This window comes from Nyctereutes procyonoides, unplaced genomic scaffold (assembly GCF_905146905.1).
Source record: "Nyctereutes procyonoides isolate TBG_1078 unplaced genomic scaffold, NYPRO_anot_genome, whole genome shotgun sequence".
NCBI classification, from domain to species: Eukaryota; Metazoa; Chordata; class Mammalia; order Carnivora; family Canidae; genus Nyctereutes; species Nyctereutes procyonoides.
The window spans coordinates 823907-848813 of NW_026575082.1; the positions used below are offsets into that span (position 1 = coordinate 823907).

Consider the following 24907-nt stretch of genomic DNA (forward strand, 5'->3'; position numbering starts at 1 on the left):
GTTAAAAAAGCACAAACACAGAATAAGACAAACTGCACAATTATTTTTACTATTAGCAGAACACGCTAGAAAACACTGTCCTGAGATCCAGACACATTATTAGCAATGTTGACTCTAAGTGGATGTTACAGTTACAAGTACCTAAAATGAGATCTGAGAAATGACAAAATATAATGCATTCAGATATACATTGATTTGATATATAATCAGTATTTGCATGTTATATATATCGTAGGTAACGAGTATTTAACAGAATCCCTCCTGTAGTTTTATTTGTATAACCTACCAAAGTCTGGTAATGGCTCTCATATATATTATCTCATTTCATTCTCACTAAAAAGGAATACTCAGTATACTGAGAATAACGAATTTTTTTTTTCTGAGTCTGTCAATGCTTTTTAAAGACCAAAATTACTGAAGTCAGTATGGAGTATTTGTAGTAGTCTCCATTCTTTTCAAAAAGGGTCCCTATTTATGGACTAGTAGAGGCTAAAAGGTTGAGCAAACCCTGTATATACGGCAAAAAGAAAAGGGGGGAGGTGTTTCCTCTTCATTTTGAAAATGAGACAGGAGAGGTCCCACAACACAGCACGTTCATCTTAAAAGACGAAGGTAACATGTCAGAGAAAGAGAGACAGACAGACCTAGAAGCTATTAGCCGGTCAAAGTATTTCCTGTCAATTAGGAACCTGCTGGGGACAGTGCAGAAACCCCAGCATGGGCTGCCCAGCCACAAGAGAGTTTCCATGTGCCTGGAACAGATGTAACTCAGCAAAGGCTGGTGGGAGCCAGGTACCAGCCGCCACCCTAACAAAGACTACGGATTCACCTCAGGAAACTTACCCAGAGATGCTGAGGCCAGGGACAAAGAGCGACATTGTGACCTGCACCAGGTCTGGGCTCCACCAACCCCACGTGCCAGAGGAAAGCGACAGACCAGCAGGAAGGGGTGGTGGAGCTGCTCCACCTACTTCCCAACTGCAGAGACTGCCAGACCCGGAGACCCAAGGTTCAAGAAGCAACAACTCCCAGCCTTGTTGTGATTTATGTACCACGTGCTGGTGTGTTCTCTGCGATTTCCACTGCCACTGCCATGCTTGGTCACCACACTGTTTAGTGCACCTATTCCAAAACTCTCTGGGTCAGGTCCCTCAAGGGGATTCTACTGGGACAGCTTCTCCTACTATTCCAATCCTAATCTACCGACCTCTCTGCCACAGGAGCCTCAAAACCATGTACACTGAACGGACAGGTTTCATTTTAAAATTTCTCATATGTCATAAGGACAAGTATTATAAAATATCATGCCAAAAATTACCAACATAAATGAAACAACACAAAAACCAAAAAGAACATACATGTCCAATTTTTTTCCATTATATTATTTCATCATCTGCTATAAAGTTTCCAAGTATTTACTCCCATTTTCTGTATTCATCACAAACAGTATCAGCCCTGGTCCCATGTCTGCACACACACCCAGCAGTCCCTCTCTAGAGGGGTGACCTCTGGACCCTCATCTGCACGCACGCCCAGCAGCTCCGCTCTAGAGGGGTCACCCCTGGACCCCCATCTGCACGCACGCCTGGCAGTCCTGTCTAGAGGCACACTCTGTTTCTAGGCTCTTGGCAGTTTAGGATCAGAACGCTCTCTTATCCACCTATCACTTGCAACATGGCAGTTCCCTGGGACACTGACTCTGCTCTGGAGAAACGATGTTCACTGAACCATCAGGGGGAGAAGACGGATGGCACCACAAGTAGCTGTCCCTCTTTGGTGACCCCTGGTCCTTGGATCCCCTGTGCTGTTAACTAGAGCCACCATATTCCCATGCACTCAGAACCCTATGACAAGGGAGGAAGGCCCATGTTCACTTCACCTAAGAGGCAACCTGAATCCAGTTGACATGTAATGTTTAAAAAGTAAGACTTTAAAAAATTCTGGTCCTTCTTTCTCAACTTGTAATCAAGTATAAAGAAGATATGAGCTCTTATATTACTCCTGGAAACCCAATGTCTTTCAAACATTCCTCAGGATACAGCAAGTTTGATAATATATAGAATCTAGTATTTGCTCACACTATTAAGGCTTTTAAAGGTAAGTATGTGTTAAAATATGTGAAATTAATGAAAAGAGTTTACATTTTAAAATGTCCAAACACAAATTAAAATTAGAGGTGTCTTAAATCTTTTTGAACAATTGGTTTTTGAAGCAGTATGAATAGCTACTTGGAAGATAAAATGCCTGGAGGAACTGAATTCTACATATAATGGGATCAAAAACAGTCATCAACGTGGGCAAGCATATCTGACATTACTTTTGTGTCTGCTCTGCCCTCATATGCAACCAGGAGCTACCACATGCCAAGGTCATCCAGAGAGTGCAGGACAGGAGAGGGAAAGTGTGTACCGGAATTATCAGAGGGCCTCACAAAAGGCCTCTCCTCCGTCTCTGAGGAGAAAGGCCACAGATCCATAGCACTGAGGATCAGTAGCAATATTCTAATACACAGGGAACAAAAGATCAAATAAAATGTATTTTGTAAAAAGAGCATCTTCACTATGATGGAAACCAAACAGAATACAACTCTAGACATGGGAAACGTAAGATCTGGGACCAACATCAGCTTGTGTGTGGTATGTGGTAAATATTTTCCTAGAAACTACTCAACACTAAAGGCTAAAGGGTGACAGCTGTCAAGGACGGCTACCTGGCTTCAAATCCTGATCCCACGACAGCCTGGCTGTGTGACTGTGCAACAACATGGGCGTCTCTAAGCACAGGCTTTGGCCCACACAGTGAGGCTGCAACAACGTGAGCACCACAGTGAGCTATGGTGAGCCTCGGGCCATCCTCGGCCGTCAGCATGGTCAGCACAGAACAGAGATGTGAAGGAAGCATGAGCACAAGATTCTGAGACTCTTCCTGGCCGCAGTGCCCCCTCCATGGTGACCCTACGGACACTGCAAGTCTTCCCTTCCTGACATCTACACAGCCAGAGATATGGCCTGCTCCCCCTGAGGTCTCTCCTTGGTGTGCTGTCCTTACTTCTCTTTCTCTTTAGTTTGAGAAATTTAAAAAAATCCATCAGTACAAAATCATGAGATACCTCACATAGTTTCCATTAAAACTGTCCTATTTGCCATCGACCTTTTTATTTTTTATTTATTTTTTAATGATTTTTAAATTTATTTATTCATTAGAGACACACAGAGAGAGAGAGAAAGAGGCAGAATCATAGGCAGAGGAAGAAGCAGGCTCCATGCAGGGAGCCCGATGTAGGACTCGATCCCAGGTCTCCAGGATCATGCCCTGGGCCAAAGGCAGGCGCCAAACCGCTAAGCCACCCAGGGATCCCCGCCATCGAGCTTTTTATTAAACATATAAAACATCAGTATAAAACCAAGTCCCCTCTCATTCCCTATTCCCTGAAAGGTGAACATTACTCTCCTACAGGAGTCTGGGTTACACGCTCCTGTACACACAGGCCCCAACGGTGCACATGCACACAGAATCGCCCCGAGAGTGTCTAGCCTTCCCATCTCCATGTGCCAGGCACCAGGCCCTGGCACCATCCTCTTCTGTTGCCCCAGGCCCTCACAGAACAGCCTTCACCTTTTCATCCCTTACCGGTTGCACTGCTTATTCCTCAATGGAGCTTACAGGGAGGCCTTCCTCTAACTATGACCAGGTAAGGATATGGGCTTGTTTATGGGGCACCTATAGCTTAAAGTACCTGCCTCTCCTTATTACAGTCATCCCTGCCTGTGAGCTCCCTAGGACGGGACCCATAAGGACTCTGCTCAACGTTGCATCAGCAGTGTCTGATCTGCAGACAGATTCTTAAGCCCTGTAAGGGCAACTGAGCTCCAAGACAGAAGGGCTGCCGGTGTTGGGCCACAAACTGAGAGACAGACAGCCCTATCCTGAATGCTCCCTGGCCTTCCTCCCCCACCAACAACCTTCATGCTCCCTGCTGCTAGAAGTGACTCCTGGTTACCATCAGCAAGTCAGCTACTTTCTGAAAAGCTGATAATCATTTAGATTTCAATAACTCCCAAAGAAATTGACTTTCCAAGATGTAAATTTAGCTGATCTCCCTGTTCAGCCACCAGAATACTCCAACATCCTCCAATTTCACTCAGAAGAAAATTAAGAAGCTTTACCCTGGGCCCCTAAGGCCCAACATGAAATACCTCCCAAGGCCCATGGCCTCATCTAATACTTTTCTCCCGGACACACAACCCACCCAGAGATGTCTTACAAATTCTACTGGGTGAGTGATGAGTGGAAAGATCCCTCAAATACCACCACTGGCTTCCCCAGTTCTGCTACACCACCTCTCAGTAAGGAACACAGACAAGTTTGCCAAGAAAAGCGTCAAAACCAGCAAAATGCCCCTGCTCTGCTCCATGAAGGGTGCACCACCATGACTGTGCTGGCCTTGCCCCTTGGAGTGTAGTGTGGTAGGCAGCACAGAGGCCATAGCCAGAGCTTGTCTAGGACACAAACCCTCAGGGCCTGCCCCACACCCACCAACTATAGTGTATGATCAATAAGGTCTCCTGTGTGGGGACATCACACAGTCCCTCCATTACACAAAGCAGTACGTCTATGTGTGAGCTGATGCTAACAAGGGAACTTGTCTCATACCTGATGCAACAATGGTGCTTGCCCACAGTGTATTTTCTATGCTGAGACTCTCATGAATGGGAGGGTCACAGTCTTCCTATTCAGAGAAAAAAAAAAAAAAAAAAGAGGAAAAATGGCAAGTTAGCAAGTTTTTGTTTTTTGTTTGTTTGTTTTTTTACTACAGACATCTACAGGGGTAAAAACAAGATGGAATCCATTAGTGAGCAGTGAAATAGCATTGCATAATAAAGGTGGGAAACAAGGGAATTTAGACAGAGGATTTTGGGACAAAGGCAGCGTAGGGAGCGCCAGGACTCTTCCCCAACTCCAGCAACCAATGTAGGGGCAGAACCTGGCTGACAGGACTATTTTGGGACAGTGGAGTCTGCTGAAGGCTTTCAACTGTCCAGGAGAAGGAGTCAATTCTGGTCTATTCTAGCTTGGAGCACAAGGGGCAGCTACCCAGCCCTGCGGCAGGCAGCTGTGCACGTGTTTCAGGAGCCGCCTGCTGATGCCAGGTTGGCAGAAAGGACCCTGTCCTTCCAAGAGCAGAGTCTCTGCTCTGACCACACAGGTGCAAATACAGAGGCTGCTGCCACTGCTGTCACCCCTCTGGCTCCAGCTTGTGTGACTGCAAGGGCACTGAGAGGACACGTGACCCCCAAAGCGCCTTTTGGGAGCTAGCCATTAAACACTAGAATATTCTTTTTTTTTTTAATTTTTACTTATTTATGATAGTCATACACACACAGAGAGAGAGAGAGAGAGAGGGGCAGAGACATAGGCAGAGGGAGAAGCAGACTCCATGCACCGGGAGCCCAACGTGGGATTCGATCCCAGGTCTCCAGGATCGCGCCCTGGGCCAAAGGCAGGCGCTAAACTGCTGCGCCACCCAGGGATCCCCACTAGAACATTCTAAAGCAACTACATATTTGGAAAAAATTACCATGCATATCCCCAAAAAGCTTAGAAAAGACCTGAAAAGATATTAAATGTACCCAGCATGGAGACAGTCTACAATAATAAAAAATAAGCAAATAAATATAATAACTGAAACCCTGAGGAAGGCGGAGAATTGACTTCTAGAGTTACCATATTATATTTAAAAAAAAAAATCACCACCAGTGTTCAAAAAAAAAAAAAAAGGCGGGGGCATTAAAAACATTCAAAAAACTGTGGCCCATTTAAAGGAAAATTATAAATCAACAGAAACTACCCTTGAAGAAGACCTAATGTCAGATACACTACACAAAGACTCTAAATGAGAAGTATTAAGGATACTGAATGAAATGAAGATGTGGAGAAAGCCAAGAAAGCAATATATGAACAAAACATAAATATGAATACAGAGACAGAAAAGCTAAACAGAAACCAGAAGTTGTTCAAAGCTGAAACATATGACTGAAATGAAAGTTTCCCTAAAGAGATTCAAGGCAGATCTGACCATACAGAAGAATCAGCAAACCTGAAAAACAGAACAATGAAAATGACCAAGTCTGGGAAACAGAATGAAAACAGATGGAGGAAAATTAAAAGGGTCTGAGGGAGTGCAGGACACCATGGTACAAATCAAGAAATGCACTGTGGGAGTCCCAGAATGGGGAGGACAGAGTGAAAAGGGCAGAGAGAATATGTGAAGGAGTAATGAAAATACCCCAAATCTGATGAAAGACGTGCACGTAAACACTGAAGAAGCTGAGCCAAATCCAGGTAAGATGAGCTCAAAGAGACCCATATAGAGATACATTATAATATAAGTTTTAAAAGACAAAGGCAGGGGCACCCAGATAGCTCAGTCAATTAAGCATCTGACTCTTGGTTTTGGCTTGGGTCATGATCTGAGTCATGAGACTAAGCCCTGAGTGAGACTCCACACTTGGTGCAGAGTCTGCTTGAGAGTTTCTCCTTCTCCCTCCGCTCCTCCCCACCGCATGCTCTGTTTCTAATATAAATGAATAAATCGTAAAAAGAAAAAAAGACAAAAGGAATCTTGAAAGCAATAAGGAGGAAGCAAATCATCACAAACAAGGAATCCCCAATAAGACTATGTGCAGGTTTTTCATTAGAAATACTGGAGGCCATACGGCAGTGTGCTGATATATTCAAAGTGCTCAAAAACAAACAAAAGAAACCCCATGTCAGACAAGAATCCTAAATCTAGCAAAACTGTCCTTCAAAAATCAGGGTAAAATCAAGACATTCTCAGACAAACAAAAGCTAAGAGAGTATGTGACCACTAGACCCTTCCTGTGTGAACTGTTCATGGGCATCTTGCAGGTGAAAGAAGAGGATATAGCAACTTGAAATTACATAGGGAAATAAAGATCTCCATAACAATAAGCATACAGGCAATTATAAAATCAAATATTATCGTAACAATGGTTTGTAACTGTACTTTTTGTTCTCTACATGATTTAAAACACCAATACATAAAAGCTAGTGTTGTTGTAACTTTGGTTTGTAACTCCAAGCCTTGTTTTCTACATTACTGAAGAGGCTGGTGTATTTAAAAGAATTATTCGTTTACATTTTTAAGCACAGAACGTATAAAGATGTAATTGTGTGACATCAGCAAACAAAAGGGGTGGGGATAGAGCTATAAAGGAGCAGAGCATTTGTATGTTATTGAACTTAAGTTGGTATAAATTCAAATTAGTGTTACATCTTTAGAATGTTAAGCATGATCCACATGGTAACCACAAAGATAACAACTATAAAATATACACAAAAGTAAGAAATTTTAACATTTCACTACAAAAACCAACTAAACACAATAGAAGACAGTAATGTAAGAAACGAGGAACAACAACAAAAAAACCCATAAGGGACACGGAAAAATTGAACAATGACAGAAGTTAAGTCCCTCTTTTTTGGTAATTACTTCAAATAACAATGGATTAAACTCAACAGTCAACAGTCAAGACAGAAATTGGCATAATGGATAAAAACATGATGCAACTATATCCTGTCTATATGCTGAGACTCACTTCATATCCAAAGACACAAAGAGGTTGCAAGTGCAAGTATGGGATGAGATATTCCATGAAAATACTAAGCAAAAGTGAGCGGGTCTGGCTATAGTATCAGGCAAATTAAATGTTAAGCCAAAGAAGGTTATAAGAGACATTATAAATTAAGTGTTCAATAAGGCAGGAAGATATTATTATAAACAACTGTGAATCTAATGAAAATCTATAAAAATATTTGAAACAAAAACTGACAAAATCTAAGGAAGAAATAGCTCAATAAGTAATACTTAGAGACCTTAATACTCCACTCACAATTATAGCTACAGCAACCAGATAGAAGAGAAAACTTAGCAAAATAAACCAACTAGATCTAATATACAGAACACTCCACCCAAAAACAACATACACATTCTTCTCAAGGGTACATGAAACATTTTCTAGGACAGATCCCAACAGATCATCATACAAAGTATCTACTCCAACCACAATGAGATAAAGTTAGAAATTAGTAACAGAAAATCCACAAAATTGGAAATTAAACAACACTTTTAAATAAGCAATGGATTATGAAGAAATCACAAAGGAAATCAAGGTATGCTTAGAACAAATGATAATGAAAGCACAATTTATGAAAACTTATGAGGTGCAACATAAGCAGTGCTAAGGGGGAAATTTATAAAAACAAATGCTTATGTTAAAAAAGAGGAAAGATCTCAACTCAATTACCTAACTTTACAACTATGGAACCACAAAAAGAGGAATAAACGAACCCAAAGCTAATTGAAAGAAGGAAAAAATAAAGTTTAGAGCAAAGACAAATGAAATAAAGAACATAAAAGAATTGTAAAAGTGAATGAATGCAAAAGTTGGCCCTCTGAAAACACCAACAAAATTGGCAAACCTTTAGCAAGGTGGACTATGAAAAAAAATAATCAAATTACTAAAATCAGAAACCAAGGTGGGAAAATTACCACAATGCTACAGAAATAAGATTATAAGAGAATACATGAGCACCTGTGCATCAAGAAATGGAACGAAATGGATGAATTTCTAGAAACATAAAACCTACTAAGACTGATCATGAAGAACAGAAAATTTGAATAAAACTATATTGAGTTAAGAGACTGAATAATAGCCAATCTGACAGAGAAGAGCCCTGGATCCAATGACTTCACTGGATGAAATCTACAAAAATTTAAAGAAAGACTAACATCAATTCTTCTTAAACTATTCAAAAAAATTAAATTAATTTTTTTAATTAAAAAAATTAAATTCTATAAACCCAGCACAACTCTGATACTAAAGCCAGACACAGACATGAAAAGAAAAATAAATTATAGATCAAAATCCTTTATGATCACTGATGCAAAAAATCTTGTAATACTAGCAAACAGAATTTAGCAAACTATGAAAAAGATTATACATATGACCAAGCAGAATGCAAGGTTGGTTCAACATGTAAGCCAATCAATGTAATGCATTACGTTAACAGAATGAACAAAAATATTCACAGGATCATCTGAACTGAAACAGAAAAAACAAACTCAGTACCCTTTTGTAATTAAGAAAATAATAAAAAAAAAAAGCATTCAACAAACTAGGAAGAGAAGGGAACTACATCACCACAATAAAAGCCATACATGAAAAGCCCACAATGAACATCATACCAGATGATGAAAGACTGAAGCCTTTTTTGTCAGGATGTCCACTTTCACTACATCTATTAGACTTAAAACACAGTACTGGAAGTTCTAGCTAGAGTAATTATGAAAGGAAAAAGAAAAGGAAAAAAAAAGCTATGTTATTGGGAAGGAATAAGTAAAATTACTGGTTTGCAGATATGATCTTGTAGAAAACACTAAAGATTCCACAAGAAAACTATCTGACCTAACAAAGAATTCAGCAAAGTAGCAGGACAAAACAGTCAACACACAAAAACCAGTTGCATTTCAGAAACACCTGGTGGCATAGTCAGTTAAGTGCTCATCTCTTGGTTTTGGCTTAGGTCATGATCTCAGTGTTGTGGAATCGTGCTCCAAGTCAGGCTCAAGCTCAGTGTGGAGTCTGCTTAAAACTCTCTCCCTCCCTCTCTGCAACCCCCCAAAGTAAATAAATAAACCTTTAAAAAATCAGTTGCATTTCTATACACTATCAGTGAACAATCTGAAAAGGAAATTATAAGAACAATTCCACCTAGCTTCAAAAATAATAAAATATTTAGGAATTAACTTTAAAGACTTGTACAATAAAAACTACAAAACTTCTAAAAGAAAGTAAAGAAGACATAAATGGAAACACATTCCATGTTCATGGATTGGAAGACTTAAAACTTAAAATTTCAAGACTACCCGAAAGTGATCTACAGATTCAATGTAATCCTTTATCAAAAGCCCAATGAAATTTTCTGCAGAAATAGAAAAACCCTCCTAAAATTCATATGGAATCCCAAGGGACTCCAAACAATCCAAAACAATCTTGGAGGGGAGGAAAAAAAAAAAAGAACAAAACTGGAGGAATCCTATTTCTTGATTTAAAAACTTAGTACAGGGCAGCCCGGGTAGCTCAGTGGTTTAGCCCCACCTTCAGCCCCACCTTCAGGGCGTGATGCTAAGACCTGGGATCAAGTCCCATGTCAGGCTCCCTGCATGGAACCTGCTTCTCCTCTGGCTGTGTCTCTGCCTCTTTCTCTCTCTGTCTCTCATGAATAAATAAATAAAATCTTAAAAAAAAACTTAGTACAAAGCTACAGTAAACAGAATGGTGTGATGCTGGCATAAGGACAAACATACAGACCAATGGGATAAAATAAAAAGCCCAGAAACAAATACTTGCATATACAAATAGGTTATTTTTTAAATATTTTATTTATTTATTCATGAGAGACACAGAAAGAAAGAGGCACAGACACAGGCAGAGGGAGAAGCAGGCTTCATGCAGGGGGCCCAATGAGGGACTCAATCCCAGAACTCCAGGAACACGCCCTGAGCCAAAGGCAGATGCCCTCAACCACTGAGCCACCCAAGCATCCCTATAAATAGTTTTTGAGGAGGGGGTTCCAAGACCGTACACCAGGGGAAAAGAGTCTTTCAACAAATTATGCTGGGAAAACTGGATATCCACACGTAAAACAATAAAGTTACCCTTTCCTAATACCACATGTAAAAATAACTCAAAATGAATCAAAGACCTAAATATAAGACTTACAACAAAACTCGTAGAAGAAAACATAGGACAAATGCTTCATGACACTGGACTTGGCAATGACGTCTTGGATGTGACACCAAAGGCAGAAGCAACAAGAGAAAGAACAGACCAACTGAACTTCATGAAATTGTAAAATCGTGTACATCAAAAGACATTATCCAGAGTAAAAAGACAACCACAGAAGAGGAGACAATAACTGCAAATCATATATCTGACAAGGGATTAACACCCAGAACAGAAAAAGAACTCCTGAAACTCACCACCAGCACCAAAATGGGGAAAAGACTTGAATCGACGTGTCTCCAAAGACACACAAATGACCAAAAAAAAAAAAAAAAAAAAAGATATCAAAGAATGCTCAGTATCACTAATCACTGGGGAACTGCTCATCAAAACCACAATGAGGTCCCACTGCACACTCAGGATGATGGCGATGGTCAGGAAAACGGAAAACAGGCTGTGGAGAAAAGGGACCCCTGTTTCTACCTACTGTCGGTAGGAATATAAAATGTGCAGCCACTGTGGAAAACGGTATGGCAGGTCCTCAAAACATTGAATGGAATTACCATCAGATCCAGAAATTCCACTTCTGGGTGGGGACCCTCAAGATGGAAAGGAGGGTCTCGAGGAGATACTTGTACATCCATGTTCATAGCAGAATTCTTCACAACAGCTACAACATGGAAGTAACCCAATGTCCATGGACGGATGAATGGATGGGCAAATGTGGTCTATCCATCTAACGGAGCTTTACTGAGTCTTAAAAGAAGGGACTTGTGGCACCTGCTACAACACAGATGGTCCTTGGGGACACGGTGCTGAGGAAAACAAGCCAGTGACAGTAAGACAACAACTGTAGAATTCTAGTTATACGAGGTACTTAGCTAAAAAAAATCTTAGAGACAGAAAGGAGAATGGTGCATGCCAAGGGTTGCAGGGAGCAGAAATGGGGAGTGTGTATTTAATGGGGAGAGTTTCAGTTTTATGAGATGAAAACAGTATGGAGGTGGGTGGTGATTCCTGCACAAATTTTTGAACATATTTACTGCCACTGCACTATACACTTAAAGATGTCTAGGATGGTAAATTTTATGTTATGTGTATTTTACCATAACAAAATGGAAAAAATTTCAAAAAATACAAGAATATTTTTAAGAATGAAATCATAAGTGTAAAGAATGCCTTTAATCAATTCATTTTTAAGCTATTTAACTTTAATATAAATAAAAGAACTTAAAATTTGCATTAAACTACTATATGTTCTAATTTTTTCATACAGCAAACTAAAATTATATCTTTCAGTCTGCAACTTAACACCACAGAATTCCTGAAAAAGCATAAAATATTATCACAGATAAATTATAAATTAACCCATCAATTTATTTAGTGGCTATCACAGAATATCCTCTCTTCACCTTTTGCTAAGGACGAGGGTTATGTTTTTCAAATGTACATATATTCATGGGAGAAAAAACTGTATTAGTGGATATTTTAAAACTAATACATTATCTATATAAAGGTAACATTTCTATTTCATTTCTCTTTAAAACTATTATTATACTGGATATTTTTCATTAAATAAAAGCTCACATATAAGCTGTATGTTACAACTACTGTACACAGATCTCAGGCACAGCCACACATCACTATCACAACAGTAATAACACAAACCCTAGTTTTATCTTTACATTTTAATGTTTATGTTCAAACACAAACATAACTAAAATCTGGAAACTTTTTGCCTTAATGTGACATCATGTCTGTACAGTGTTCTTTGCAGTTCTCGTTATGGAGTGTTTCAAGAAGACAGAATTACAAAAGGCCAAAGCCCTTTACTTGGAGCTAACACAGGAAAGCTCTGGCACACCACATGTATGTCTCTAGGAGGGAATAGACCCTTCACCATCCTGAGTGCGGAGTCTCCCAGGTGTACTGCCACCTCCACGGAGAACTGTATTTTATTAGTAACTGATAATGTGCTGTCAGGATACGTTTTAAGATCACAGGATATCAAAGTAGTTTGGGAAGGAGGAAAGAAATTGAATTGAATTTAACTTTAGTAAAGTATGTTCCCACTGTGTCAAACTCCAAGAAAATATTGCATTAAAAAAATATACATGGGGTGCACCTTAGTGGCTCAGTCCATTAAGCGTCTAAGTCTTTTTTTTTTTAAGATTTTATTTATTTATTCATGAGAGACAGAGAGGCAGAGACACAGGCAGAAGGAGAAGCAGGCTCCTTGCAGGAAGTCCGATGTGGGTCTTGATCCCCAGACCAGGATCAAGCCCTGAGCCAAAGGCAGAAGCTCAACTGCTGAGCCACCCAGGGGTCCCAGGCCTCTAAGTCTTGATTTCAGTTCAGGTCATCATCTCAGGGTCATGAGATCAAGCCCCATACTCCCCACATAGATCTGGCTCTGCTCAGTGAGGAGTCTGCTTGAGTTCTTTCCCTCTGCCTCTGTTCCCCTCCCCATCATGCTCTCTCTCTTATTCTCTAAAATAATAAATAAAAAATCTTAAAAAAAATACATACATATAAGGCTTTCTAAGCTGCAAATAAAAGGTTCTATACAATTTCATCTTAGAAACTTAAGTTGGTTCTCCCACTACTTTTGCACAACTATTTAATCATGTGAATTCGTTCTATTTCTAGCACAATTATGTGAAGAACACACAGTATCTATGCAGTTTCTTTCCAATTCTGTAGTAACAGTGATGGAAACATTAAACTTTTTCTAATATCAAGAAAATTATTGTAAAAGATAGCTTTTTACCAATCTCATATAGTACAGAATAAAGACTGGGAAGATGGGAAATAAATTATCTCTAAGTAACTTTCTCTCTGGGTTTCCTTCTCCTAATGCCACACAGTTTGCAAAGATGAAATTTGCTTTGGGAGGGATAAAGGAAAATGTCACCACTTGAAGCTGTTTTCTCAATAGTGGACTCAATTTAACAAACAATAGACATCTGCTTTTTAGAAAGGGAGTATTTTGATTGGAAAAGACCCAAACAATGATGAGTGTACTATGGTTTGCAGCAGAAATGACAGCAGAGGGATCCCTGGGTGGCGCAGCGGTTTGGCGCCTGCCTTTGGCCCAGGGCGCGATCCTGGAGACCCGGGATCAAATCCCACATTGGGCTCCCGGTGCATGGAGCCTGCTTCTCCCTCTGCCTGTCTCTGCCTCTCTCTCTCTGTGACTATCATAAAAAAAAAAAAGAAAGAAAGAAATGACAGCAGAAAGTGCATTATAAAGAATATTAAATGGGAATACGATGTAAAAGGCCTAAGAACACTGCTAATATTTCAAAACTAGCTCAGTTTTAAACTGTAAACGTCAGGGAGAATTCCTAGGTCCTGAACAATAAGCAAATCAATTATACAATAATACTAATATGAATCATTTATATTACTCGGAATGTTGTATAGCAAGCAGCTGAAGTTATCCTCACATTATAAGGTAAGCAGAAGCAGACATTTTTTACAATGTGCATAATTATACTCTGTTCAGGCAACAAAATACATAACACATGTATTGCCACAGGACACTTGAATTAATCTGCTCTGATCCTTACTTAATTACTTAGGCTGATATAAAGTATGTATTCTCTCCTTTGTAGATCATATGCTAGAAAAGAAATATAAGCAGATGTCATTTCTTTAAATGCTCACTTAATACTCTGGTATTTAAACTGATGAATTCCATTTTTCTGTTATGAAATCAGTTATTTAGCATGTTTTTTTTCTTTCCTCCTTTTTGAAGGATATACACGAAAGAATTTTCTCCTTAAATAATCCAGAACTCACTATTTATGTATTTAAAAGGACCGAAATAAGATCTCATTAGAAACACCTACTGGAGGTGGTGAAAGGCCAGGCACCGATCAAGAACGTGCAGCAACCCATAAGAGGTAAGTGCAAGCTCAGGAAATTCAGAAGCCCCAGTCGGGTCCACAGTCTCGACACAAATTCCTCATACCCCGTCCTGACTCTAGAGCTGACTGTGCTATTTTGGATACTTTTTCTCACTTCCAGAAAATTGGAATTTGCACATTTTCTCTCTCCCACGTGTGCTGTGTGCATGATCTACAGGCACACTGGCTACTCCCGCACCTGGCCTGAGCAGTTTGTGGAGGCTGTGGGGACATGAACCGATTCAGGTGGCTGCCTCCATCCTAAGTGAAGAGGTCTAGGCGACTCTTACAGACACCAGTGCCATCATCTCTCTTCTAAGCTAAAAATTCTTAAATAGCTTCTTCCTTCTTCTGACAAGATCTTCAGGATGGAACCTGGCTACCCTTCTCCATATCCCCTTCCCCCACACCTACATGCTCATTCAGTCTACAGTCACGTGTCAGATCACACACACAGTCTTTTACACTCAATGTCACATGCTTATATATGTAGTCACACAAGCTCAGTCACACACACAATCTCCATCACACATATCCAAGACACACATGCCTGGTCACACATGTACAGTGCTCACATGCTCAGTCTCAGTCATACATGCTCAGTCACACACAGTGGGTTATAGACACTCAGGTCACACATGCCCAAGTGACACACAATCTCAGTCACACACACCCAAGTCACATATGTACGGTACTCACATGCTCAGTTTCAGTCATACACGCTCACTCCCACACACCCAAGCCACATACACAATCTCAGTCACACACACCCAAGTCACACACGCTCGGTCACATTCACAATCTCAGTTACACATGCCCAAGTCACATGTACAGTGCTCACATGCTCACTCTCAGTCACACACACCCAAGTCACACACACAGTCTCACACACTTGGTCTCAGTCATGCATGGTTGGTCACACACACTCAAGTCACACACGCTTAAGTCACACATGCCTTCTCACATGCTCGATCACACACACAATCTCAGAGTCACACATGCTCGGCCATACACATAAATTATGCAGTCACATGCTCAGTCACGCACTATGTAAACTGCGCTTTGCAGCCTGGCTGTGTTCAGCCATATTCTCACTCACTCGCACTGACTTCAGTGTGATTCCACACATTGTCTAGCAGACCTTCACAACTCTTAGCAAATGACAAGAAATATAAATCTGTAAAACAGAAAGGAAGAAAGCAAATAATATTCCAAAATATTAACAGTGGCTAAATTAATAACTCTTAACTTATGCAACTAAGGAAGCTCTTTGGTTAAGGCTTTTTCTCGAATATGCTAAGTTGTCTTTAATTAGAAGATGCTTTTTTCATAAATATTTTTGCAAAAACACAAAAAGATTTGAGTTTTCTCCAGAAATTATTTACAGTTCCTCATCTTCCTCATCTGTTGTCATGAACATCCTGAATATACTTTTACTAAAGCACCCTTAAAAATAAAGTAACAAAGCAATGACCATCTCCTCAATAGGCATCTTCATTTTTGCATTCCCGTAATTTGCTCATTATCTGGCACTTTGTAAATGCTTTCTCAAATGATGACAACTGCTCACCAATCCTGGTATGTGAACAAGAGTGAAATGAAGAAGGTCACACCAAAATAAACCTTTTTAAAATAACTGTAGCAATTAAAAGTAAACTACAGTTGTACCTAACCCCCCCCAAGTATTATGAAGAGTTTATAATATCTGTATAAGCTGCTAAAATCAGAAGTTACTGAGTCCTCCAAATCCAATCAGGAGTCATTGGGGAGAAGGGACTTCAAGCTATAGCAAAACACCATGATAATGTGAAGAATGTCAAATTGAAGTGCACATGTGAGCACAGTCATCTGGTTAATATAAATCAGGAAACAATATACATATCATAGTATGTTAACTAATATCCAAACTCAAACTGACATAGTGAAATTACTTCATCTTGACGCCTACAATTTTCAGGGGGAAGGGTCTTTCTCCAGAGTAAATATGCTAAACAAAAACACTGTACTGATGAGCATATCCCACAGAGAGACTAGATGCAGGAAAATTTAAGAACTTGAAACATTCTCTAGGCTTTCCCTTTTCAGTTCAAATCTTGTTTTATTCTTTAAGCATTCTTTCAAATTTCAGTTTTCCAGTTTTTAATTTAAACACACAATGAATATATATGTATTTAACAAAAGATTTAACTTACCCTGGTAAATGTGCCTTCAAAACTATGAATATCCAGCTGTGGTTTCTGAGCATAAACATAAGCACTGATTGAAAAAAGATCCTGGAATACAAAATATCTGGATTAATTATATTATAATCAGATAAATTGGAAATTTTTCAATCACCAACTAATATTTTTCAAATATTATTTATCAAAAGTGACAGTTGGTTTTCCTATATTTTGTGTGCCAACACTATGGATTAGGATGGAAGATAACTAAGGGAAAAAATGTTTACGCTCAAGAGAGGTGTGGCAATTTTTCTTGGTTCTAACAGATTGCTGCTTAATGACAAGTGTGTGTTGAGTGCTTGGGAAATACAAACTGCATGTTGCCTGGGGCTGCCTCAGATTCCAAGTTTAAAGGTGGAGATATACTTCATGGAGTTTTGTCATACTGTGTATGAATATTTGGAAGTTACATGGGTACCCAAGAACTTAGTGGGATTTAAGTAATTAATCTTCACAATTCCACAAAAGTTCTGTAAGACAATTTACCAAATTCCTACTCACATGCTTTTCTTCTAATAGCTACTGCATTTGCTATAAACAACTGACTTACTTAAAGGCATGAACCTATTGCCTTTCTCCATGTGCCTGAACCACATCCCCATGATCTATATTTATAAAATTACATGGGAAGGCTTTAACTATTCACATATCACAGCGACTTTCCGGAACTAGTTTTGAAGTAGGAAAAAAGTGGTTTAGGTCACTCCATTCACAGGCGACATGTATATATATGCTTAAACAGCAAGTCTCCAGAGATGACATTTAAGCACCTTATTTTAAGATAACTTATAAAAGTACATCTGCTGATTTAGAAATTTAATTTTTAAAACGCTATGTAATTTTATTAAAATGTTATAAGTAAAAATGTACTGATAACAAATTTTAATTTTTAATGGTACATGATTATTTTTACCAGGAGATCATCAGGGATTTACAATACTGAAAAGTTAGTTCCTTGTCTGTGTGGATTTTAACATCAACACCCACATGGGATCCTGACTGTACTGTCCCCTAGACAGCCCGAGGGAGAGCGACTTCACATCTTCTGCATGGTAATCCCATACATCCCAAAGTGACCAGGATGTAAGTGATATTAGGAGACAAAACTCCAAACCACACAGGTAGGAAGCATACCTGAGTTCACACATGGAGTATGCAAATGATCATGTGGATGTGAGAGTGACCTATCAAATTTGTTATAATCTAAATATGGTATTGTATATTTTCCAAATTGATTAACATGGACACAAATAACAGTCTAAGTAGGTGAGTTATAGCCATGAATGGAGATTACTTATCCTGGAGTCTTTCAGAGTAAACTATTAAAACTCTTTAAGTTCTTGGTATTTCAGTTGTTTTAAAAATATATTCTAAAATATATTCAAAATATATAGTAATGTTTTATAAAATATATTTTATATATAAATATATATATGTATATGATATATATATATTTTCTTAGTTGGCACTCAGAAAGCTGGATAAGTACAACTCTACACAGAAGTTTAAGAAAGTTCTGTCCTTACTACAGGCCTGAAATTTAAACAAGATCCATGTCAATATGAGGGTAAAGAACTCCAGGCCACTGTGCCCCCAGGACGCTGAAGCCAGAAGTGCCCCAGCCTCCAAGCTGCTCACATTCCTAGTCTCTTTGCAGGCCTCTGAAGGCAAACTAGTATTCCTTTTCTATTTCACTAATAATCTACACATTAACAACAGGCATCAAATACCCCTGAAGGTAACAAGAGGCTCAACTGAAAAGTGAGATTCTAAGTTTAAGGTAAATTCTATAACACAAATGCAGGTTTGATACAATCTAGTGACTACTAAAAAAATTAATGGAACAAGAGATAACTAGCCACTCAAACAAGTACACGGCAGACTCAAGCTCACTGCACAGCAAGGTGAAAGCTGCGGAAGGCGAACCAACTTGGCATGTGAACAGATTGGGCTTCCTGATTTGTCCTGAGAGACAGGCTCTCCCTGTCTCCGCTGTGCCCTCAGGCTCTCCTGGAGCAGGGCCGAAGAGGCATCTGCGGCACAGCTCTCAAGGCATGGCCTGTAAGTCACATCATTTGGAACCCTGGACTCACAGACCCCAAATGCCTGCACCTGACTCTAACGCGCGCCCCGACGCGGTCTGCCAGGGCTGTCAACCATGGCACGATCAGCCCAAGCTGAATGCAGGAACAGGATCACCAACAGAGCTTGGACCTGCAAAGGGTGCAAGAATTCAGACCCCTTGGAGGGACATTAACCATTAAAACAACCTGGATGCTGGCTGGGCCATCTGGGTCATTTGAGCTACCCACGATCAGGGGCCCATGCTCTGTTGGGCCTCGTGAAATCAAGATGCAACATGTGACCAAAGCTTCAAGAGGGAGGCCCCCCTGGTGACCCTTCCCTTCCAAAGCCCCTTCTGTCTCAGGAGGGTCTCATTGCTGTTGCTGGCATTCCAGACCAGCTGCAGTTTACAACAGTGGACCACGAGCCTAACCCCACTTCCCTCTCACCCCCCCCCCCAATATAAGCAGCTTGGAGTGAGGAAGTTTGACTACTAGGTGCTACTGCCCCAGAAGGGAAATGATCTCTTTTGGGCCATTTCCCAGATAAATGATGGGGACCCAAGTGTTGGTGGGGGTGGGGCTATGTAAAGCCATTCTGAAATGGTTTGAAGATTCAGATTTCCTCTTGACCATTTCCCAAACATGATGCATCTTCAGGATTAAGTTGTATAAAAATATTTTCCTGGATGGTTCAGTCTGTTGAGTGCCTGACTCTTGATTTTGGTTGGGTCATAATCTCAGGGCCCCATGTTGAGCTTAAGATTCTCTCTCTCCTTCTCCCTCTGCCCCTCCCTCTCCACCCCATGTACATACCCTCTCTACCTCTCTAGGAAAAAAAAATCCTGTAAAAAAATGCTCTGTCCTTTTTTTTTTTTTTAAAGATTTATTTATATGAGAGAGCAGGCACGTGCATACACAGCCTGGGGTGGGCGGGTAGGGAGAGGAGAGGCAGACAGAGAATCCCAAGCAGACTCCATGCTGAGCGTGGAGACTGACCTGGGGTTTGATCCCCAACTCTGAGATCATGATTTGAACCCAAACCAGGTCAACCAACAAGAGTCCATCAGGCACCCCAGATACTTTGTGCCTCGTGCATAAAACCCTTCCAGCTGAAAGTCTGGGCAGACCATGCAAGGACTCCTGAGGGCACAAGACAGGCACCAATACCAGGGAGGAGCAGAGGATGGAGGTCACCTGTGCTCCTTACAACTGCTGGCAGGCTCTCCAGTCCTGCAAGAAACCCTCCTATTGCCAGTGATTGGCATTTGAGATTCAAAGGGGTTGCAGGGCATAGAACACATCTGGCAGCTAGGATTTCTCACTTGGATGCTGTGGTGAATGGTGAATGGTGAATTTAAAGTGTAGACCTGGCACCAGGTGTGCACACTGGTCTCAGCTGGCTGAGTGACATCCCACAACAATACCCCTAGCACTTCTCCTGAAAGACACCTGGCCAAGGGAGGGGGCCATGTAGAAACATGAATGCAGACTTGAGAAAGGCCTGCTCACAAGCAAGGCTGGCCATTGGGTGGGGTCTGGAAATACGGATTTCAGGAGGGTCGCCACCATTCCCAGATAAGAAAGACTCGCTGTGCCTGCAGAATGTAGTCAGGCAGTGTGGTTTATACCGAACACCTGCTTCCTTCTGGGAGTCTGGCATTTTGGTATGTGCCAGACAGAGGAATGCCTCCATGAGTCTCTCCTGTGCTGCCCTGCTAGGCACCATTTCACATGTATTCTCACAACATGCTGCTTGGGGTATGTAGTGCATCCTGGGGGAGTCTGCAGGGAGAAGCTCTGGAGCCTCAAGCCTTGCTCTCTCCAGATTTACCCCAGTGCCTTTCACTCGGCTGTCTGTACCCTGTGTCCCATCGCTGGAATAAATCATGGTCACGAGGAGGACTATGTGCTGCATCCTGGGTGTCCTCCTAGGGAATTATTAAAACTGGGAGTGGTCTTGAAAGTCCCTCAAAACAGAGAGTTTACCATTTTTATTCTTCTCATTTTCATTTTTTGTTATCTGTTTTATTTTGGTTTTGCCTTGGAACAAATGTTTTAGCGTGGCTGCCACACTTAGGAAATCGTGGACATGCAGTCATGAAGACCCAGAGGCCACAGATGAGGATAACCACAGCAACAGGAGAGGTGGAGAGTGTCCCAGAGGGGCCCTAATTCTGGCATCCTCTTACCCTGACCCCACACAACCCATGTGCAGGGTGGGTTTCTAGCAGCCCAGCTGAGAGAAGTGAAAAAAGACTGCAGCAGCTCCCCAATGGCAGGGAAGAAAGAGCTCAGAGTTCGACTCAGCTGAGTGAAATACTAAGTAGGACAAAACCAAACACAAAACAGTCCTCTTCAGAAGAACATAAGCCAATCCAGTCTCTACAATGTGTCATTAGAAATGTTGGGGCAGCCCAGGTGGCTCAGTGGTTTGGCACGGCCTTCAGCCCAGGGCATGATCCTGGAGACCGGGGATCGAGTCCCATGTCAGGCTCCCTGCATGGAGCCTGCTTCTCCCTCTGCCTGTGTCTCTGCCTCTCTCTCTCTCTCCCTATCTCTCTGTGTCTCTCTCATGAATAGATAAAATCTTTGAAAAAAAAATGTTGAAGACACAATCCAAACCTCTAGACATATGAAGACATCATAGCACAAGATCTATATTTGAGAAAGAAGTCAAGCAATAAAGACTAATTTTGAGATGACCAAATATCAGAATAAAGAGATGAAATTTCAAAGCAATTTTAATGTCTCAAAGACTTAAAGGAAAACATTCTCCTAAAGATAAACAATGGGAAACCACAGAACAGAAAAAATATTTATTTAAGGAAAAAGAACCAAATGGAAATTCTAGAATTAAAAAAAATACAATATCTGAAAGAAATTTATTGGATGGACTTAACAGTAGATTGGAGATGACAGAATAGAGTCGGTAAACTTGAAGAGAGAGCAAGAGAAATAATGAATCTGAAGACACAAAGAAAGAAGCTGTAGGAAAGGATAGGCTGCAGTGCCACTGACAGGGTGTCAAGAGTTGTAATATTTTATAGTTGGGCTCCTAGAGGGAGTGGAGAAAGAATGGGGAAGGAAAACTATTTGAAGAAATAAGGACTAAAAATATGCAAAATATACTGACAGCCCAGACAGATTTATGAAGCCTAGAAAACCCCTAGACCGATAAATAAAATTAAAATAAAAAAACCCAAAGTCACATTGCTTAAAAAAAAAAAAATCAAAGAGAAAAGTCTCAAAACTACTTAGAGAAAAATGACATATTACACACAGGGAACAACTAGCAGAACAACACTGATTACTCACTAGAAATAACTGAAGCAGGAGACAGTGGGACAAAGTATTTAGAGTGCTATGGAGGAAACACAGTCATCCAAGAATTCAATATTCAGCAAAAATATCCTTCAAAAAACAGATGAAATAAAGATATTTTCAGATAAACAAAAATGAGAATTCACTATTACCAGATATATGTTACGAGAAATGTTAACAGAAATTCTTTAGGCTGAAGGGAAATGTTCTCTGGGATAAATTCAGTCTTTAGGAAGTGGTGGTGAGGAACAAAAATAATAAAGAACAAAAGAAAAACAAAAATCTTGTTTTCTACTTAATTTTTCCTTAAAATACATATAAAAACATTGGAACAGTTCATATACAAATATAATGCATATAAAAAAGTATATGAATGCATATAAACATAGACACATACAGAAAAGGCACAATTTGCTTCCAGCATAAAGGACAGGTAGGGTAAATGGACCTATACAATGACAAGGGTCTTACATTTTATGTCAAGTGACACAACTGTAACTTTCACAGTATACTTTTAGTGAAATTTGTATTATGATCTCTAGCAACTATGAAGGAAATGCAAAGCAGTGCAGCTTAAAAGGCAATAGAGTAAAACTAATTCCAAACGTATTCAGCTAACCTAAAACCGGGAAAGAAACATCTGAGACACCAGAGCTGTGGGCCATGGACAAGGAGACAGCCTGTGAGGGAGGGTCAGGAAGGAGAGAGGGCAAGGGGACTATGGGCCAAGGTTTCTGAACAGCAGTGTTAGGCCAAAGTGTTTGAAGAATTATCCCTTGACAGGAGAAGTGTGAGTGTATGAGGAGCCAGAGGAGTGCTGAGAAGAGTGAAAGCACTGGGCACTGGGAGAGGACCACAGGTAGCCACAGACACGTAACAAAGGCTACAGTCTTGCTCTTATCTGTGGTGATGGTTGCACAGATGTACTGAGGTGTACAGTAATTATGTGCAATTTACTGTCTCCCAATTTTACCTCAATACAGGTTGAAACACACACAATAATTAGGGGCAGTATTAAGGACTGAGCTAGAAATGGTGGTCATCCGTGCCTCCTTCCCATCTCTGCCTGGGTTCTCAGAGACGCAAAACAATCCATCCTCCAGTCCCATTTACGTGTTTTTATTTCAGCACTCATGTCTTTCTAAGAGGTCTACTTTACACATGATCTTTTTTCATAGCTTCTGTTCGGACTGTAATATCCTCTCACATCTCTTAAAATATCTTAGAGATTTGTATTTATTCTCTTCTATTCCTGAAAAACCCAATTTAACCAGCCTCATCAGATCTCCTCTGTTTGTGGGAGCCCTGACTTGTGGGCTGTTGTATCATGCTCTATCACTTAGAGAAAATATTCTTTCACAGAAAACAAGCAGCCATCTAAAAATGATATGGCTTCTTTCATCTCTAGAAAACATCTATTTCACTGTTTACATTTCATTCATTTCCCACTTTAGGTGAGTGGGGAGCAAACAAATCTTCAAGTGGCTTAGAGTTATGGTAAGAACAAGTGTGAAAGAATGGATTCTAATAAAAGTGGTAGCCCTAACAACCCCAAAGGGAGCATCCTACTCTGAGGGCAGCAAAATCCTCCAGAAGAACTAACTGAAAAATTTTAGTGCGTACCACTCAGAAGTATGAGAAGAAATCAAAGACACTCACCAGAAAACAAAAAGAGATGACATGGCAGGGACACTTCCCACCATCCTCCCCAGCTCCTGTTAAAGACAGGACTCCCAGGCCTTCCAGGGGAACATGATCCCCCACCCACTGAACGCAGCCTTCAGCATTCTCCCTGGCCTACTGGGGTAGAGCATGACGACACGCACTGTGGGGAGGCAGTCACATGGGACACAGGTGAGAGAGTCACCTGTCAATGATGCCACAGCTGCCCTCTCGGCCTCAGACCACCCACCACTGGGTGGTCGGGGGAAGAGAAAAACTTCTCACTTAATTTGTGCTGCAACAGTTCAGGAAACAGATCTCAGGAGCAGAAAGGGATTTAATATATGGAATAAGGTCCTTCCAACATCAGAGGAAAGGCTTAGATTCATGACTGAAACTCCAAAAATTGCTCTCAGGATATGATCAAAATGGCCCTCTATGGGAAACATCCTTAAAATTACTGAGGTCAACATACACCCATTAAGTCTGACTCTAGGGTGCAGAGGCCACTGACCACATGGCACTTGCCACTTCCACCTGTGACACTGAGGGTGGCCCTTGACAGCAGAGAACCACCAAAGGGGCAGGAGATATCATCCTCATTTCTGCCCTACAAATGCTTTGAGAGTAGGTTTAACTTGGGAAAGCTTATTCACACACCTTCATCAGGGTCTGGAAAACACTGATGAGTTTTCCATTTTTTAGAGAACAGGGATACTACACTGGATAAAGCGTGAACACAGCAGCCCACCACAGCAGGTCTGCTATTGCAGTTTAGAGTATACATTAACTAATAAAAAGTCATTTTCAAGTTAATTATGTCAAGCTGGTTTACCCAGAAAGAACACATTGTGTAATAATTGTGGACTTAGGGAAATACAACAAGAATGTTTAATAAGCAGCCAAATGACTCCTGG

General features: G+C 40.6%; 1 protein-coding gene across 5 annotated transcripts in view; it reads right to left on the reverse strand.

Annotated features, from left to right (window-relative positions):
- Positions 1–24907, reverse strand: part of LOC129514446 (probable phospholipid-transporting ATPase IIB) — a 242290-nt gene that overhangs the window by 118590 nt on the left and 98793 nt on the right. For 4 of the 5 annotated variants that reach the window (XM_055333018.1, XM_055333016.1, XM_055333017.1 and 1 more), the window contains 2 exons: positions 16912–16992; positions 4654–4729 (listed from right to left, as the gene is read on the reverse strand). In XM_055333018.1, coding sequence (XP_055188993.1) covers positions 4654–4729; positions 16912–16992 — 157 coding nt within the window. The remainder of the gene's footprint in view (positions 1–4653; positions 4730–16911; positions 16993–24907) is intronic. The other variant, XM_055333020.1, reaches the window with a different exon arrangement.